The 18,195-nt window shown below is 38.3% G+C and overlaps 1 protein-coding gene across 2 annotated transcripts in view; it reads left to right on the top strand.

Moving 5' to 3' along the window:
- The window catches only part of Trip11 (thyroid hormone receptor interactor 11), a 73,543-nt gene that overhangs the window by 15,644 nt on the left and 39,704 nt on the right, over positions 1–18,195 (top strand). For both annotated transcript variants that reach the window (XM_021650189.2, XM_021650188.2), the window contains exons 5-11: positions 3,557–3,616; positions 5,260–5,425; positions 5,905–6,270; positions 9,102–9,142; positions 10,018–10,104; positions 12,634–12,846; positions 13,400–16,414. In XM_021650189.2, coding sequence (XP_021505864.1) covers positions 3,557–3,616; positions 5,260–5,425; positions 5,905–6,270; positions 9,102–9,142; positions 10,018–10,104; positions 12,634–12,846; positions 13,400–16,414 — 3,948 coding nt within the window. The remainder of the gene's footprint in view (positions 1–3,556; positions 3,617–5,259; positions 5,426–5,904; positions 6,271–9,101; positions 9,143–10,017; positions 10,105–12,633; positions 12,847–13,399; positions 16,415–18,195) is intronic.

Below are 18,195 nucleotides of genomic sequence, written 5' to 3'. Positions count from 1 at the left end.
TTGCAGTAGCACTTTAATAGTATTGGAAGTAACCTTAAGTATACTAATTTATATCAGTGTATCAAAAATAGACTTATTTTCGCATCAGTATACAAAATCCTATACCAGTGTGTTAAAAATTACCTTATTTGAGAATAACAAATAAAGCCTAAGTTGAGTAAATTTGATAGTCTACCTTTTGTCTTATTATTACTACAAACGAGCCCTATATTTCCCTCTTTCTTTTTAACCTCTTTTCTCCTTATCTAAGAAAGAAAGATAGAGAAAAAAAAAAGAGAGAAATCCCTGAGTCTAACCTTGTTTTCTTCTGAATAAGACCATTAATAACTTATAAATAACTCCCAATTACAATAAACATTCAGAACCCCAGAAAACAACCAAAACCTACCCAACACCCCCCCCCCCCAGAGAAATTGGACATCAGTATAGCTGGTTTTTGGACATCAAAATCCTATTTGGGGGCCCAAAAGAAATTGGGGAAAAATGGCTAATTAAACAAGAATTAACATTTGTGGTCTAGTTTTTGAATGTTGAGAAATTTTAGGCTTAATAGAAGTCTTGTTTAGAACAGTCTACAGTGCTGGACCAATTGGGTTTAGTAACTTTCTTCAAGGCTCTCTTGGGATCAGGCTTTGATGAGAAACAGCAATTGAATCAGTTGAGGCTGGAACATGCAGGATGCTGGAACAAGTGTGTCAGTATCTTAGCATGCTGAAAGGATGAGTCCTGTCAGGTTTGATCTAGCATCATTGGTGTCCACTTCTTTTGTCTCTGAAAATATGTAATTTCTCATAATCATTATACAGTTCTAAAATTGTAGATGTATGAGATGTGCAGGATGCACAGATCAATTAAGGGTGGCTCTCTTCTTTTTTTTTTAATTATATATGCTCTTCTCTTTGGGGGGGGCCTCTCTGTTTGTTGTATGCGCAGAAGAAAGACATCTGTAAATCTTTGTTCATGTCATGTGAAAAGATGGCATGAATATGTTATGGAGATTCTGTAGCCAGTAAGAATTATTAGCTCTGCATAGACAGCCATGTCTCAGTCAATTTCAAAGCTATTCCCATGTAGCAGGATCAGCAATGTCAGTTACCATTATTATTGAATATACAGTTTTATCATGTTGAAGTCAAAACAAGGTTGTGTAGACCTAAATATCCTCCCTGGGCTCTTGGGCACCTGTTGTATTAGGCCAAGCTGCTACCTGTCTCCCAACAGAAGGCCTCCCATTAAAAGACAAGCCAGTTGCCTTGAGCAATAGAAAAGGCATGTTTTAAGTAAACTTTATATAAACTCCCTTTTAATTTAGAGTTTAAGCATACCCTCTGCATCTTGTACTTGTTTAGAGGTTTAGGCCTGGATTTTTATATATGTTGTGGCTATTTTTTGTCCTATCCCCATTTTTATATTGAATGGGCGGTTATGCCTACATAGCCAAACTTTATGTAAACTCCCTTTTACCCTTTAAAGTTTAAGCATACCCTAGGTATCTTGTACCTGGATTTTTACATTGGTTGTAACTATCTTTGGTTTGCCATCTTTTTGATATGGGATGGATAGTTCCGCCTTTTAAACATATGAATTGTAATTTTTGAGTTTTTAGGACTTAAGTAGGTTGGCATGTACTTCTAAGCCTCCTGTGTCTTTTTTTGCATCAGGAGTGACTGACATCTGTTCCCTGTGAAAATGTCTCATGTTTGAAAGGATAAGATGGCAGCCAGAGGAGTGTGACACCTTAATGTAGTCAACATTTAAAAGTTTCTTGACATGGGAGGCATGCAGTTGGCATGTTTGTCTTCCAGCCTGATTTGGGGTCCTTATGTTGACCAACAAAACATATTTCTTAAGGTAAAATGCCCTTTGCCACCAGTTCTGTGGAAGTCTCACTTTTTGAGATTGACTGGCCTTTTTAGAGCAGTGTGACATCATCTCTCCTTACATAAACCTAAAATTGATGTGAATCCAACCTTTAGATCTGTAAGGACATAACATCCATTATTAAAGAAAAAACCTTACATAGTAATAACCTTAAGGAAAAGTTTGTCATTTTGAATTCTATTCTGTCTTTACAAGCTGCTAACCAACAGTTGTTCCTGTCCTGAATTGTTAAATTAAGTTTATCTGGAACTCAGATCAACTGTCTCTGTCTCCATTGTATTGGGATTAAAGGCATGTGCCCTCACTGTTCAAATATTTTATCTCAAATCCATATCGTTGTAACTCATTGCCCTCACTGTTCAAATATTTTATCTCAAATCCATATCATTGTAACTCATGCCTTTAAACGAAAATTAAGCAAGAAACAGGAAAAATTTAAGTTTTGGGCCGGTTGTGCTAATTTAGGTTGAAACAAGCAGAGCCCAGTTTATTATTTTTTGGAATTTAGTTGAAAGAGCTGACAAGTATCTTGCAGCCAGAGAGCTTTGAATTCCAGCTGCTATCAATCTAGTTTTTATCAGAAAGAGTGCCCTTTCTATTATCTGTAACTTAGTATTCTATCCCTTGGCCTTTTCCCTGCTTTCTTCTTGAACTTGCTTGGAGAAGGCATGGAGAAGAGCCATCACCATTAAACACGTTGCAACCAGATCCATGAGTGTGACAACCCAAACAAAGCGAAAAGGGATCCAAACACCCTCCACCATGGCTGTTTTTTATTTTCGATGCCGTTTCAGGCTGAGTTCTGTTTAGAGGTCTGTCTGCCTCCCAGTTTTGCCTCTCCAACTTGCCATGTCTCCATAGCCATGGTCCTTGTTGTAGTCTTGTGAAAGTTGAGCCAGATGGCAGCAGCAAGAAGCAAAGCTTGTGTATCCCTCCAGCAGTAGATGGTAGCGGCAGTCAGTTTTATTAAGTCTGCTGGTCACAGTGGTGCGTGCCTATAATCCCAGCACTCGGGGACATAGAGACAGGTGGATCTCTGTGAGTTCGAGGCCAGCCTGGTCTACAAAGTGAGTTCAAGGACAGCCAAGACTACACAGAGAAACCCTGTCTGACGGGAGGTGGGGAAGGAGAGACTTTACTGGCATTAGTATTGTGTAACTTTCTATCACCTTACAAGGCAATTATTTTTTTAGTCATATTTTGGTTAACTAGTGAAATATTTGATTTTCTATCTTTATTTTCTAAAGCTATAACCTCAATTTAGTTTAAAAGTTCTTGACTATGGTGTCTTTTGTTTATTATGTTTTAATAGACTAAAGGTAAAATGTATGGAGTTCTTTAAAAAAAAAAAAAGATTTATTTATTATATATACAATATTCTGCCTGCATTTATGCCTGGAAGCCAGAAGAGGATACCAGATCTCATTATAGATGATTTTGAGCCCCTACCCTGAGGTTGCTGAGAGTTGAACTCAGAACCTATTAGAAGGACAGCCAGTGCTCTTAACCTCTGAGCCATCTCTCCAGGCCCTGTGTATAGAGTTCTTAATCATAATAGGTCTGGGAAATGCTCTTGTTTTACAAAACAGTAACATTTAAATGAAGTTAGTATGTGACTTTCTGTTTTACAAGAAATCAGTATAATTATTTTTTAATTTTCTTTTTCTAAACTAAGGTGCAGGGAACACAAAGCTCTGAACAAACTGAAATCTGCAAACTGCAAAATATTATTAAGGTAAATCAAACTGTTGATTGCTAATACCTTCTATGCATCTAATATCTGCAGATTATAAAGACATAAGCCAAAGTAGTAGGACTCTTAAATATAAATTGATTGTATAGATAATGATACTCAACTGTCTTATTTTTTCAACTGTTTTATTCTTTACAATAAAGTATGTCAAGAACTTTGTTTTAAATTTATTTTAAATGTTTTCTCAGTAATCTTAAGCCTGTGTGGTTTTCTGTTTCTCATATTCCCAGGTTCATGACGTTTTAAGGATTTGAGCTTAAAGAATATTGACCAAAATGCTAACATTCATAGTAAATAACTATTTTACCTTAGTAATGGAATTTTGTTGGATTTTGTCAGTTATTTCTTTTATGAAAAGTTCTTTGGTTACATGTATTCATCATGACAGGACTTATTTTAAATTGTAGTCAGGTATAGACCTTTTAGTTCTGGCTTACTGTTACATTACAAGTATAGGTAGATCTCAGCATCAAATCTGGCTGAATCCTGCCTGTACCCACCATCAGATGTGCTGCTTGGGCCTGCCTGATGAAAACAGCCTTTCTCAGGGTCTGTTTTCATCAGGCAGGGTTGTTAAGAGAGTCAGTACAAAAGCCAGTACTGATACGGAGTTGCAGGGGATTTAAGAATTTTTTCCTTTTCTGGAAGTAGTAGTGACTTAGTTAAGATCCTTGGTGATACACAACAGGGACCTTCTCTGGCTCGGTAGAGCAAAGGAACATTTCGTGGTTGTCTGGGTCAAGAGTGACAAAATTGGGAACAGCTGTATGACTTTCACAGAACACACTAGCTAGATTTGAGGATACACTCTCATGATGCTTCTCCAGATGAGGACCTGGACAGATGTTTATCAGCTTGGGTAGAGGCACTGTTCTTGGCTGTTTGGGAGGTCAAGATTGGCAGAAGGATGACTGAACAAGACAATAGCAGCAGAAGGGAAACCTGTATGGATTGAAGAACTCGAGTCTGTTAGAGCAATGTGGTAAGGCCCTCAGTTTAGACGACATAACTAAATGATACATCTAGCACCAGGGCTGTACTGGAAATATGAACGGCATTCCAAAGAATAAGAATGTGACTAGCTGTGCTCATTGTCAGATGTTTGCAGTGACCCCCACTGCTTTCAAGATCTAAGATTAATCAGAGAGCTGGATGTGGCCATAAGCACCTGTAATCCTGGCACTAGGGAGGCTATGGCAGGAGGATTGTCACAATCTCAAGGGAAGCCTGGGCTATGCATTGAGTCTTGACCGGCCAGAGCTATGTAACAAGAAAGACCCTACTCAAAACAACAACAAAGCTAGGATCTTGGTTCTAGTATTGAGGGTATATGTCCTTAAGAAAAGGAAGTATCCGTGGCCACAGGTATTAGGGAATGATACTTCACCTATCTTTGTTTCATTGTGTGCTTCTTGATCTTTCTATGTTAAAATAAGACAACTTTTTAAACCCTAAGGAGACATGGATCTGTCACAATTGTCCTAATTCGTGGACTGTGGCTGAATGCTTCTCAACTTTAATATGTTCAGATAATTAATTTTAATAATACAAACTTAGACAACAGTGAAATGAGACACTCTCTATTTGATTATCTATTGATCATCAAATTGTTAAATTTGTTTAAGGAACTTAAACAGAGCAGAAGTCAGGATATTGATGACCATCAGCACGAAATGTCAGTGTTGCAGAATGCACATCAACAGAAACTGATGGAGATAAGTCGTCGACATCGAGAGGAGCTAAGTGACTACGAAGAACGAATTGAAGAACTGGAAAATCTGTTACAGCAAGGTTATGACTTTACTAACTTCACAGACTAGATGACAGTGTTAATTAAGTAGCAAACCTTAGATGATTCGTAGATCAGAATACCAGAATACTGTTATAAATTTAGACCAAGTTCTGTGGAATAAGAAGCAGCTCATTCTGTTCATTGCAAAGTTTACAGTGGTGCCCTGGCTTTCTGGGTCTATAGACATGGAAAGGCCCTCACACTGTAAATAACTTACAGCTTATGGATTGTTTTGTGTTTGCTGATGACACCACAGCAAAAAAATAGAGATATTTTCACTTTGTTTCAAACTCAAATGTGTAGACATTAGTATTGGTTCAAATAGAGTATTTTACTTTTAATTTGTTTAAATTATAATATAGCAATTTAACTTTCTAACTTGTCCAAGTTCTAAACTCTGAAATCTGTATTTTTATACGGCAAGCAATTTACTTTTTGCAACTTGACATTTGATTCCTCTTGTTTTGTTTTGTTTTAGGTGGCTCAGGAGTTTCCGTAACTGATCACTCTAAAATGTATGAGATGCAAAACACTATTCAAATTTTACAGATGGAAAAAGTAGAATCTACCAAAAAAATTGAAGAACTTGAAGATAAAATGAAAGAGATATATAAAAGATTGTCTTCTGCAGAGCACGACCGAGAGGTCTGGAAGAAAGAGCAAAAACGACTGGAAGAGGAGCACAAACAGATGACTGAGCAGTGTGAACGCTTGAAGCTGGACTACGGCAAGTCACAGCCTCCTGCTCGGAGGCAGAGTGACAGCGCTGTGACAGAGGAGGAGAGGGTTCTCTCACAGAGTTCCTCAGCTGCTGAGGTCTTGAGATTACAGCAAGCTTTGACTGGTATAAAACATTTGGAACTTACATTGGTGTTTCTTGGCACACTAGGTCTTTTTAGGGACAAGCAGTTGAATAATTGCATATTTTATGAAAATGGAGTATTTGTGAAAATGACTATGTAATTTGAATAGAATTGTGGGGTTTGGATTCAGCACCAAATAGTTGTCTGCTAATAAGGGTTAAGGATTAACAGGATGTCTCTCAGCCTCCCTTCCTTATTCTCTTAGGTGTTTACATGGAAGTCAGTGACTTAGAAAGCCAAATAGATTTCTGAGAAATGTTTATGGATATAGGAATTGTTATTTATAGGTGTTGGTCTCTGTTTCTTCAATGTAGACAACTAATCAGAGCCTAGACTCCTCAGTTAGGGATTGTAGCATTCCATCAGCAAAAATCCCCTGTTACCCTTTGAAGTAATCCATATAGAAGCAGAGGCTTGAGTGATAGGAGCCATAGGTATCCTATTGTTTTCCATACTCCTGTTGATACTTAATGTTTTAAATACTAGTATAAAAAATGAGTATTATAGTAAATAGGCAAACACCGCTATGCAAATATTAATAGCAGGAAAATAGTAGGAGGGAGCTCTTCAGGTGAAAGATGGATTTTACTGTCATCTTTTTTTGTCATCTTTTAGTATAAACTCTATGAACTCATTCATTCCTGCTCTGAATGTTTCCGGCTCCTGTGTGCTCGTGAACACCCGTATCTGATTCCTACATGCCAGACTATCGTGAGCTCCTGACCTGAACAGCCAAATCCGTGTATATCATGGATTTTCAACCTAAAATTAAATTTAAAATAAGCTCTCTTCTCCTCTCCCTTCCTTGTATTACTTCCCCAACCTTTGGGAAGCAGAATTCTAGAAGTCAACCAACCATGACCAAGTTCTGTCGTTTTTATTTCTTTGACTTCTTTCTCTGTGAGTGATATTTCAAGATTGCGTCCCCAAGGACCAGGGTTTCTTGGGTGCATCAGCACTGGTAGCTGCCACTTGGACGAAGGGAAGGCAATGCAGTGGGGATCTAGATCCCCAAGTAGGTCTGCTCCTTTATAAAATAAGTGTGTTTACGTAATCATACTGAGTGAGCCACTTGAGTCTGTTTAACAGTAGAGCCACAATCCCAGTCCTTCCCTCTTTTCCTATTTTTTAACCATGGAATTACTTCAGTCATAATTGTTTATTGCCTGAGTTAACTGAAAAAGTAGAAAATGGTCAAGAACAAGAGGTTTGGGTCCTGGAGAGGTGGCTCGGTGGCTCAGTTGTTAAAAATGCTTGCTACATAATCATGAGGACCAGACTTTGGATCCCACCATCCATATATCAAGCTGAGCATCCTGTTTGTATGTGTAACCTCAGCTCTGAGGGGTGGAAACAGCCTGGCCTAGAAACCATGAGAACCAGATGCAGGAAAGAAACCCTGCCTCGAAGGACTACTAGATAGGTTGTGAGTGACACAGGAGGAAATATAACACCCTCTCTTGCCTGTGGACAAGCACACAGATGCACTCACACATGCAAGTCAGTCTTTAAAAAAACACAGGGGTTGAGTGGGGCAATAGTATTATCTTTCTTATAGGGATGGAGTGATCTGTGGGCTCCATGAGTTACTTTCTGCACATTTTCCTTTTGAACAGCATCTGTTCCCAAATGAGTGTTAGAAAAATGTTGGTTGTTTATTCGCTGGTTTTTGTTATTCAATCCATCTTTTTCCCCTTCTATAACTAGAATAAACTTTTAGAAATGCAAAGCCAATTAGTCTCCTCCTTTATAGTACTTTATGGCTTTCTAGGAACTTGAAAATGAAATCTGAACTTTGTTAGTTGGACATGTCATTTCTGTTTGTGTGGTTCCTATCTACTTCTCAGTTTATCCCCATTGCCCAGCTTTGTAAACGTTAGCCATAATGGACCCTGTGGTTCCTTCATCCAGCATTCTCTTAGTTCTTCCCCAGTTGTATATGGTGCATTGTCTGTGTAGTGTCCCTATTTTTCCTTTGGCCAACTACTAGTACATTGACTTAGTGGAGGCTTTACCTGAGGAGGAGTGCCTGCACAGCCACTTCCTGGACCCCTTAGTTCCACCTGGCCAGGACTGGACGTTTGCCTTTTTTGCTCTGATAATGCCGTATCACATTGTGGTAATCATTGTTTACTTGTTTCTATCACAATTCTGTTCTGAAGTGTAAGCTCATAGCGAGCAAGGACTGACTTTTTCTGCTTCTCATCTAACACTGGCTTTGTCATAAATGCTCAGTTGTCCTGGAATGAGCATTAAATGAATTGTTTCAGCTGAGTTCATGCTATTCTGTCTCTGGGTTCTTCTTCTAGAACCTTTTTTTCTCTGGATTTGTATGCAGTGCATTCATTTCTAAGTCACGTTAAATATTTGAGAGATAATTATATGTTAGGGTGTAAATGTTTATGTATTGCTTTTCAAGTTTTAAAATTTTGTTTGGGTTTTTTGTTTTGTTTTGTTTTTACATAGCTGTCTTTTAGACCTTACACTATTTCAAACTAGTGGATTATATTTTGAAACATAATTGTTACTATTTTTTATCAGGACAGTAATTTATGCCTCATCCAGAGCACAGTGATAATTCTACTTTTTCAAAGCATTGGATTTTAACATGGTTTTAAGCTTATAACTTACATTTTATAGTCATAATAGAAATAGAAAATGACACAATTTTTTTCTAACTTCAAACTGTCAACCTGTTTGCTAGTTGTGTCTATAAATATACTTTGTTTTACTGGGCTGCACCTCTGAGTTTAATGTAGAAGTCAATTATTAAAATACTCTTAAGTAATGTCAGGTTCATTTGTTTTTACAGATGCTGAAAATGAAATAATGAGACTAAGTAGTTTAAAACAGGTAACTTCTTGTTACGGGAGAACGTGCTGGGCATTGGTTTACTGAGAGAGTTTCCATTTGTTGTGTTGGCTTATCTTGTTTTCTCACAAATTCACATAAATTTATTCTAGAAACTTTAATAACCTGCTTAATGTTTACTAACAAATTTTTATAAATTTATGTTTCTTATGTAATTGGTAAAGGTATGTTGTTGCAGAGGAATTTAAAAATGTAGACAGTATGCTTTCGGTACCAGATCCTATATCAGATTTTCCTTAAAAAATTCAAAGGGTTTTTATTTTATTTTATTTTATTTTATTTTATTTTATTTTATTTTGTTCTATTTTATTTTATTTTATTTTATTTTATTATTTTATGTGTTTGTTCATGTGTGTACATGCATGCGCGTTTGGAGGTCACAGTAATTTTAGGAGTATCTTCCTTCCTTACACCTTTGCATGGGTTCCTGCTGCCAAACTCAGGCTGCCAGGCTTGCACAGCAGGTGCCTTTACTTGCTGGGCCATCTCGCCATACAGTGTGTATTAATTAGAAGTTACTGTTTTATTTTTCAAAACAGGGTTTCTCTGTGTAGCCCTGATTGTCTTAGAACTCACTCTGTAGACCATGCTTGCTTGGAACTGAGAGATCTGCCTGCCTCTGCCTCCCAAGTGCACCACCACACCCAGCTCATTTTTAAAAATTATAATAAAGAAATACTCTATAAGAATATCTAAAATGAAAGACTGATTCTAAACTATCCAACACTGAATTATTTTAATCTTTACATGTTACTAAAGATATTCTGGGTAGAATTGCACAACTGTGTAATTAGATTGCTTTCTTGTATACTGGAAATTCTGTGTTATCTAAAAATACTACTTTAACATTTTTATAGGATAACAGTCTTGCTGAAGACAATCAGAAACTTCAAATGTGTGTCCAAATTTTAGAAAACGAGAAGTCATTATTGAGTCAAGAAAAGGTAAGTGCTGTTAAAATGGGGTAGAACTAAAATGGTGTGTGTCATAGGTCACAGCTAAGGATCAGTTTATATGAAAGTGGAATGTTTAGTGATAGAGTTCTCAGAACAAGTCTGAGCTCATTGGTAGATATGCTTGCCAAGCCATGTTGGAGTATCTGGGCAAGGTTCAGAGTGTGAGAGGCTGGCCAGAGTGTATGTACAAACAGAAGCCAGTAGGCATACAGATATGAGCAGAAAAGAAATGGTTTCTGATCGAGTCCTGACAGCAGCACCTACAACAGGTATGTGAAGAGGTCTGGCTTACATGCTCCAGAATGTAGCCATTTTGTGGTCGGTAGGAATAAGAATATTGGTGAGCAATAAGGATGGATAGTTTTGCTGTTATAAATGGAATTATTTTTTTGTATATGTTAGTAGCAAAGATGGAATAGAGTGCTATGATACACTGTTTGGTCTAGGGAGAATATCTTTGAGAATTTATCAATGACAGATAATTTGATAGAGGCAGCTAGGAGTTGAGTTAAAGGTCAGAATTTGAACTCAATTTAAATTGTGAATTTTTAAAAAGTAATGTGTATTTCTGGATGAATGTGTTCAGTAATACATACTGAAAAACTTAATGCATTTGTTATATGACCTCTTTCCCAGAGACAGTCTGTGTTACAAAGTCCTGGAATACTTCTCCCGGATCTGTCAATACATGTCTGGCTTTGCAAATATATCCTTAAAAAATACCAGTGTCAATATGCTATATATTTTAGTTTCAGCTTGTTTCCACATAAGTAGAGAGGCAGTGTTCTCAAAGAGGCATGGTGGATCTTTTAATTCTATTGTGTTTGTGTCCAGCTCTGGACATTGTGAGATCTTTGCTGACATTGTTTCTGTCCATGGAATGCCGGGAGTGACTCACTGTCACAGTTTTATTGCTGTGTATGTGCTTTTGGTTTTGCTCCCACTGACTCCTGCTCCTTATATAACTGGCCCAAGTGCACTTTGAAGTTAGGCCATTGTAGACCTCTTCACATATACCGTACAGTCTGTCAGCTTTTCTTATATTTTCAATTCTCTGAGAACTGTTTCTCCTTCCTGCTGATGGCTCGTGTTCATTGTGACTCTCCCCTGAATTGTGTTTATTTCCCACCTAGTAATGCCGGATGTATATGTGTTCTTAGATCAACCTGAAAAAAGTTATTTGTGGTTCTCTTACGTGGACAGATAACTTTAGAAGGATTTAAGAAAATATTTTCTTTCTCTCTTTTTTTATTTTTTACAATTTTTTATGTGTATAAGTATTTTGCCTGCATGTAGTATGTGTACCACATGCATGCTTGGTGCCTCTGTAGGCCAAAAGAGATCAGATTCCTTGGAACTATAGGTACAGGCTTTTGCAAGCTGCCATGTGGGTGTTGGGAACCAAACTTGAGTCCTAAACTTGAGTTAAGAGCAAGGGCTCTTAACTGTTGAGCTGTCGCTCTCCTTCACCTTCCTCTTTTTCTTTTTTGTTTGTTTGTTTGTTGTTGAGGTAAGGTCTCATTCTGTATCCAAAACTGGCCTGGCCTGTTAATGGCTGTATTGCTTGGGCTGGCCTCAATTTATAGCAGCTCTCATGCCTCAGCCCCACCTGTGCTGGGGTGACAGGCATGAACCCTTGCATCTCGCTCTGTCTTTCAAGGACAGTTCAGAGTAACCATTTGGATTGGAAGGAAATGAGAAACATGATAGAGATACTCTCATACAGTTTTATAGGCTTTTTTTTTTAACGTGGGAGTATTAGATTTTTTTTTAAAGGAAATTGAAGATTATTTATTTCAAAGTGGATCCCAGAGTTCAGTTTTTAAAAAGTACTGGGGGAAGACATAATTGTGGAAAAATGTTGAATCATAGAGAGCTTTCTGATTTCTTAGGTTTTCATAGACTGTCAGTGCATGTGTAGGTCTGTGTTTAGTAATGCTGGGTTTGTGAGAAGGAACATGGTCTGCTTTCTCAGAAGGTAAAGGAAACAGAAAAGTACATTCTTCTGTGAAGAGAAGGTTTTGTCTACAGCAGAATGACATAATTAGTAAGTTTTTTTTTTTTTTTTTTTGAAGAAGAAGAAAAGAAGGTCTTGTATTTTCAACTAGAACTAGTCTGGTTGAGTACTGATATTTTCCTTTTTATTAGTCTGTCTTGGTATTAGGCAGTAGAGATAAAGAGCTGGGAGGTTGGGGACTTTTAATAAAATTGTGTTTGGTAGGCGTGAGGATAAGGAGGTGGCCATGGGAATGGACTAGAAAAGGCTCTGTACTGACAGTGGTCTCTACAAAGGAGGCAGGATTAGAAGCTGAACGCAGAGTTGTAGAAATGTTCTCTGTGGAGCTGTAAGTGAAGCTGTGCATGACTGAGGCTGTGGCTTGTTCAGTAATGTTTCCAGTACAGAAGATGGAAACCAGATCTCTCAGGTAGGTTTGTTTGTGTTTGTTATGTTCAGTCTTTTGATGTCTCTTTTCATTGATGGTATGTGCTGCTTTCCCTGTTCCCTTGTCCTTTAAGGAAGAACTTCAGATATCACTTTCCAAACTGAGCAATGAATATGAAGTCATTAAAAGTACAGCTGCAAGGGACGTCGATTTGTTTTCTCAAGTACGTGACTTGAAACTCAACTTGGAAGTGAAGGAACAAGAACTGAATCAGAGTATTCATGAAAATGAAATACTCACGGCTGAGTTAGAAGAGCTGGACAAGGAGAACCAAGAGGCCACTAAGGTAACACTGCATTAACTCTGATGAGGTGTGAACAGCAGATTCCAGTTGTCATCTGGGTGCTGAATTAATATAGACAGGAATAATATTTTGTGGTTTCATAGTTTAGTTCATTTATGATGTCATCAGAGACTTAGCTTTGTCTGTAAGGTGCTAGTTAGTGAAGTACGTTTTGGCTTTACAGAACATACCTTCTTTGCAGCTGTTTGAACCCTGAGTAAGGATGTGTAAACGAGTAAGCATGGCTGTGTTCTGCTGTACACACAGGTAGCAGCTGTGGGCTACCGTTCGTTGAAGCCCAAGTGTTTAAAAGTTGGAAACAGAACATGTATGATGTTTTAAAAAAGCCAGAACCTTTTTTATTTTAGCCCTAAAATGATAAAATGGACTATTTGTAAATTATTTTGTGAGACATGATAGGATAGAAAGTTTTTAAAGAAGGATTAGAAATATTAGATTATTGTTTTATCATATATGAAATTTTACAAAATTTTCTTTAGACACTAGCATGAGAAAAATGTCACAAAGTTATTGTACAAATTAATTTTTCTTTCAGCGTGTGATTTTGATAAAAGACCAGCTATCAAAACAACAAAGTGAAGGAGACAGTGTCATCAAGAAACTGAAAGAGGATCTAGATGGCGAAAAGCAGAGAATCCATCAACTTGAGGATGATAAAATGAATGTTATCAAAGAGTTAGACATGCAGAAAGAAAAACTGACTCATAGTGAACAGGCCCTAAGTGATTTACAGTTAACCAAACAGAAGCTTGAAGAGAAAGTAGAAGATTTAGTAGATCAGCTGAACAAATCAGAGAAAAACAATTTCAACATCCAGAAGGAGAACTGTGAACTGAGGGAACACATCAGACAAAATGAAGAGGAGCTCTCCGCAGTCAGAAATGAGTTAACTCAAACTCAAGGCTCTAACAGTAATTTGAAGGATGACGTACTTAAAGAAAGGGAAACTGAAGTTCGAAACTTAAAGCAGAATCTTTCAGAAATAGAACAGATCAATGAGCATTTAAAGCAAGTTGCTTTTGATCTCAGAATGGAAAATGAAAAGTTGGTTGTAGCATGTGAAGATGTGAAAAATCAGTTGGAAGAATCTATTTCTGGCAACAACCAGATTTCTCTGGAAAAAACTGCCATGCTGGAATGGGAAAAGGCTCAGCTAGAAGCAGAATTGTGTCAGGCTGAAAAGAGGCTGTTGGAAGAAACAAACAAGTACAAACAAGCTGTGGAGGAGCTGTCCAGCACACGCAGCTTGAATACCTCTGCCTTACAGCTGGAACATGAGCGCTTAATTCAGCTCAACCAAGAAAAAGACTCTGAAATAGCAGGGCTCAAAAAGAGTATTGAGCAAATGGAGGCTGATCATAAACATACCAAGGAAACTTTGTCGGGTAGTTTAGAAGAGCAGAAACAGTTGACACAACTTATAAATGAGAAAGAAATTTGTATTGTGAAACTTAAAGAAAAAAGTTCAGAATTGCAGAATGAATTAGACAAATGTGTTCAGGCCTTAAGCAAAAATGAGACTTTAAGGCAGACCATAGAGGAAAAGGATAGATGTCTTGGATATATGAAAGAAGAGAACAATCACCTACAGGAACAGCTGGAGCGGCTCAGGGAGCAGCAGAGCCGGGCTGTGCCCGGGCCTGAGCCTAGAACTACTGACAGCACCGCAGAACTAGAGTCTGAGCTGTCTCGGTTGCATATAATCAAGGATCATCTGGAAGAAGAAATTAAACAGCACCAGAAGATGATTGAAGATCAAAACCAGAATAAGATGCAACTACTCCAGTCTCTACAGGAGCAGAAGAAAGAAATAGATGAATTCAAATACCAGCATGAACAAATGAGTATCACACACACCCAGCTTTTTTTAGAAAAAGATGAAGAAATTAAGAACTTGCAAAAAACAATTGAACAAATCAAAGCCCAGTTGCACGAAGAAAGGCGGGACATTCAAACAGATAATTCTGATATTTTTCAGGAAACAAAAGTTGAGAACATGAATATAGAAAATGGAAGTGAAAAGCATGATCTATCTAAAGCTGAAACAGAAAGGCTAGTGAAGGGGATCAAAGAGCGCGAGCTGGAGATTCAGCTTCTGAATGAAAAGAACATCTCTTTAACTAAACAGATTGATCAGCTGTCCAAAGATGAGGTCGGCAAGCTCACTCAGATTATCCAGCAGAAAGACTTGGAGATTCAAGCTCTTCATGCCAGGATCTCCTCAGCTTCCTATTCTCAGGATGTTGTTTACCTTCAACAGCAGCTGCATGCCTATGCTATGGAAAGAGAGAAAGTAATGGTTGTTTTGAATGAAAAGACAAGGGAAAATAGCCAGCTAAAAACAGAATATCACAGGATGATCGATATTATCAGTGCCAAAGAAGCAGCCCTTCTTAAGTTGCAAGATGAGAATAAAAAAATGTCCAGTCGAGTTGAAAGTAGTGGTCAAGATATGTTTAAAGAAACTATTCAGAATTTATCCAGGATCATTCGAGAAAAAGACATTGAAATAGATGCACTAAGTCAAAAGTGCCAGACCCTGCTGACAGTTCTGCAGACTTCTGGCAGCGGTAGCGAGGCTGGAGGAGTGAACAGTAACCAGTTTGAAGAGCTCTTACAGGAACGGGATAAGCTAAAACAGCAAGTGAAGAAAATGGAAGAGTGGAAGCAGCAGGTGATGACCACCGTCCAGAATATGCAGCACGAGTCAGCCCAGCTGCAGGAGGAGCTTCACCAACTTCAGACACAAGTTTCGGTTGACAGTGATAACAACTCTAAATTACAAGTGGACTACACTGGCCTGATCCAAAGCTATGAGCAGAATGAAACCAAGCTTAAGAATTTTGGGCAGGAATTGGCACAAGTTCAGCATAGCATAGGCCAGCTTTGCAATACCAAGGACCTCCTGTTAGGAAAACTTGATATTATGTCACCTCAGCTCACTTCTGGCTCTTCACTTCACTCTCAGTCAGCAGAGTCTCTTAAAGCAAGCCAGTCTTCTGGGCCACATGAGTCTTCTCAGTTGCTTCAACAAGAAGTAGATGATCTGAGAAAATCACTGCAGGAAAAAGACGCCACAATTAGGACACTCCAGGAAAACAACCACAGACTGTCAGACTCCGTTGCTGCTTCCTCAGAGGTAGAAAGAAAAGAACACAAACAAACAGATTCAGAAATTAAACAGCTGAAGGAGAAACAAGAAGTTTTACAAAACTTACTTAAGGAAAAAGACCTCTTAATCAAAGCCAAAAGTGACCAGTTACATTCTTCAAATGAAAATTTCACTAACAAAGTGAATGAAAATGAGCTTTTGAGGCAGGCAGTGACAAATTTGAAGGAGAGAATATTGATTTTAGAAATGGACATTTGTAAATTAAAAGGCGAAAATGAAAAAATAGTAGAAGCGTCCAGGGAGAAGGAAACCGAATATCAGGCATTACAAGAGACCAACATGAAAGTTTCCATGGTGTTACGAGAAAAAGAGTTTGAATGCCATTCAATGAGAGAGAAGGCACTTGCTTTTGAGCAACTATTGAAAGAAAGAGAGCAGGTATGTTTGGATGGGGTATGCAGAAGCTGCTGAGGACAGAGGAGCCTTTTTAATATGGGTTATTTATTTTTTCATGCTGTTTCTGAGGATAACTAAACTTCTTCACTGAGTAATAGTTATTTCAAGGTATTTTGGTTTGGGTGCAGTTTCCTCATAGACATTTAGAAGTCTCTCCCCAAAGTTACTATATATTTTCAAATATTTTTTGTAGCAGATTAATTCTTCATAGGTTCCTCAGCGTAAAACAAAGATTCAGTAGCAGGTAACATTCTGTCTTGTCATAGAAGTGAGCCATCTTCTTAAGAAGGTGGTAGAGATGGCCCCCAAGACCTCGAGCCCTAGGCAAGCATCCTGCTAACAAGCTGTTTCCTCAGTCTTTCAGAGGGAACCTTCGAGCCACGTTAATCACAGGGCAGGCATATTTCAGTAGCTTCTAGAAATGACCAACACCTTAGAGATACCTGTATGAAAGGAAGGCACTAAGAAATGTCTGACCATGATCTGCAGTAAGGATACCTTTACACTCTGGCTTGTATGTATATATATTTCTGGATGTATGAGAGAAACTGAGAAGTTTCAGAACACTAAAATTATGCATATAATATGTGACAAATTATTAGAAAAGTATGCTGGATGATTCATTAAATTTGATTTTACATTTTTTTAAATTCTGTGTGTGTGCTTCTGGCACAGTGAACATGTGGAAACCAGAGAATATCTTTTGAGGGTCAGCTCTCTTTCTCCTCCATGTGAGTTTCTCAGATCAAATTCAAGGCATTAGGCTTAGCCATCTTTCCCTTCTGAGCCATCTAGCTGGCCCTAGATTGACTCTAATGGATCAGTCAAAACACAGAAAAGTGTTTGGAGTAAGTACTTCCTTAGGCAGAATAGGCCCTGGAAATACTCTGATTCCATCTCTGTCACCAATAGAACTTTGGTTATGTTTTGATTATATTGGTTTGTTTATTCACTCATAAAATGGAGGGTCATAGCAATTAACTGTAAAGTGTCAGTAGCCTTTGATGTGTTCACTGGCTTATATAGTCATTTTAAGCTCCTTTAACTTGTTTTAGTGGAATTTTGCATGTTGGGTGTAGTAAGAACTATTGGAGATTTGCTGCTGCAGTACGTCTTTGAAGTTACCTTTTAAATGTGAATTCTGTGCTTTGGTATTGGAAATTTAAAAGGGGATGATAGGCAGAAGAATGCAATACTCAGGGACAATTTCTTTCTTCTGTTTCTCCATACTGGAGATTGAACCTAGGGCTTCATGCTTACTGGGGAGACCGTGTGCCACTGAGTTATAACCCCAGTGCAGCATTTGCTTCTTAAACATGTGTGCTCCTAGGCACAGGGTTTAAAATGGCTTGACTTCTTTTGCCAGTGGGTTCTTCTGTGAGAGTCCTGCATTATCTGATTTACAACTCACTCTGTTTGCCAGGCATCGTGCTTGGGATCCTAGCACTTGGGAGATGGAGGCAGGAGAACCAGGAGTCAGCTTAACTGCTTTGTGAAGCTAGCCTAGGTCTTTCAGAGATCTCAGCTTTGATGGTCTTGGCCTGTAGTGGTCTATAATTGGTTTACAAGGCCTAAGACTCCACTGTTCTCTGACAGTGGGTGTAGTATCTTACAGGGTTCGTTTGCCTTTTTTGAGACAGGGTTTCTCTGTGTAGCAAGAGCCCTGGCTGTCCTGGACTCCATTTGTAGATCAGGCTGGCCTCAAATAGAGATCCGCCTGCCCCTGCCTCCAACTGCTGGGATTAAAAGTGTGCCCCACCAGG

This window comes from Meriones unguiculatus, chromosome 7, assembly GCF_030254825.1.
Source record: "Meriones unguiculatus strain TT.TT164.6M chromosome 7, Bangor_MerUng_6.1, whole genome shotgun sequence".
Taxonomy (NCBI): Eukaryota; Metazoa; Chordata; class Mammalia; order Rodentia; family Muridae; genus Meriones; species Meriones unguiculatus.
This window is presented reverse-complemented; position numbering and strand designations above follow the sequence as displayed.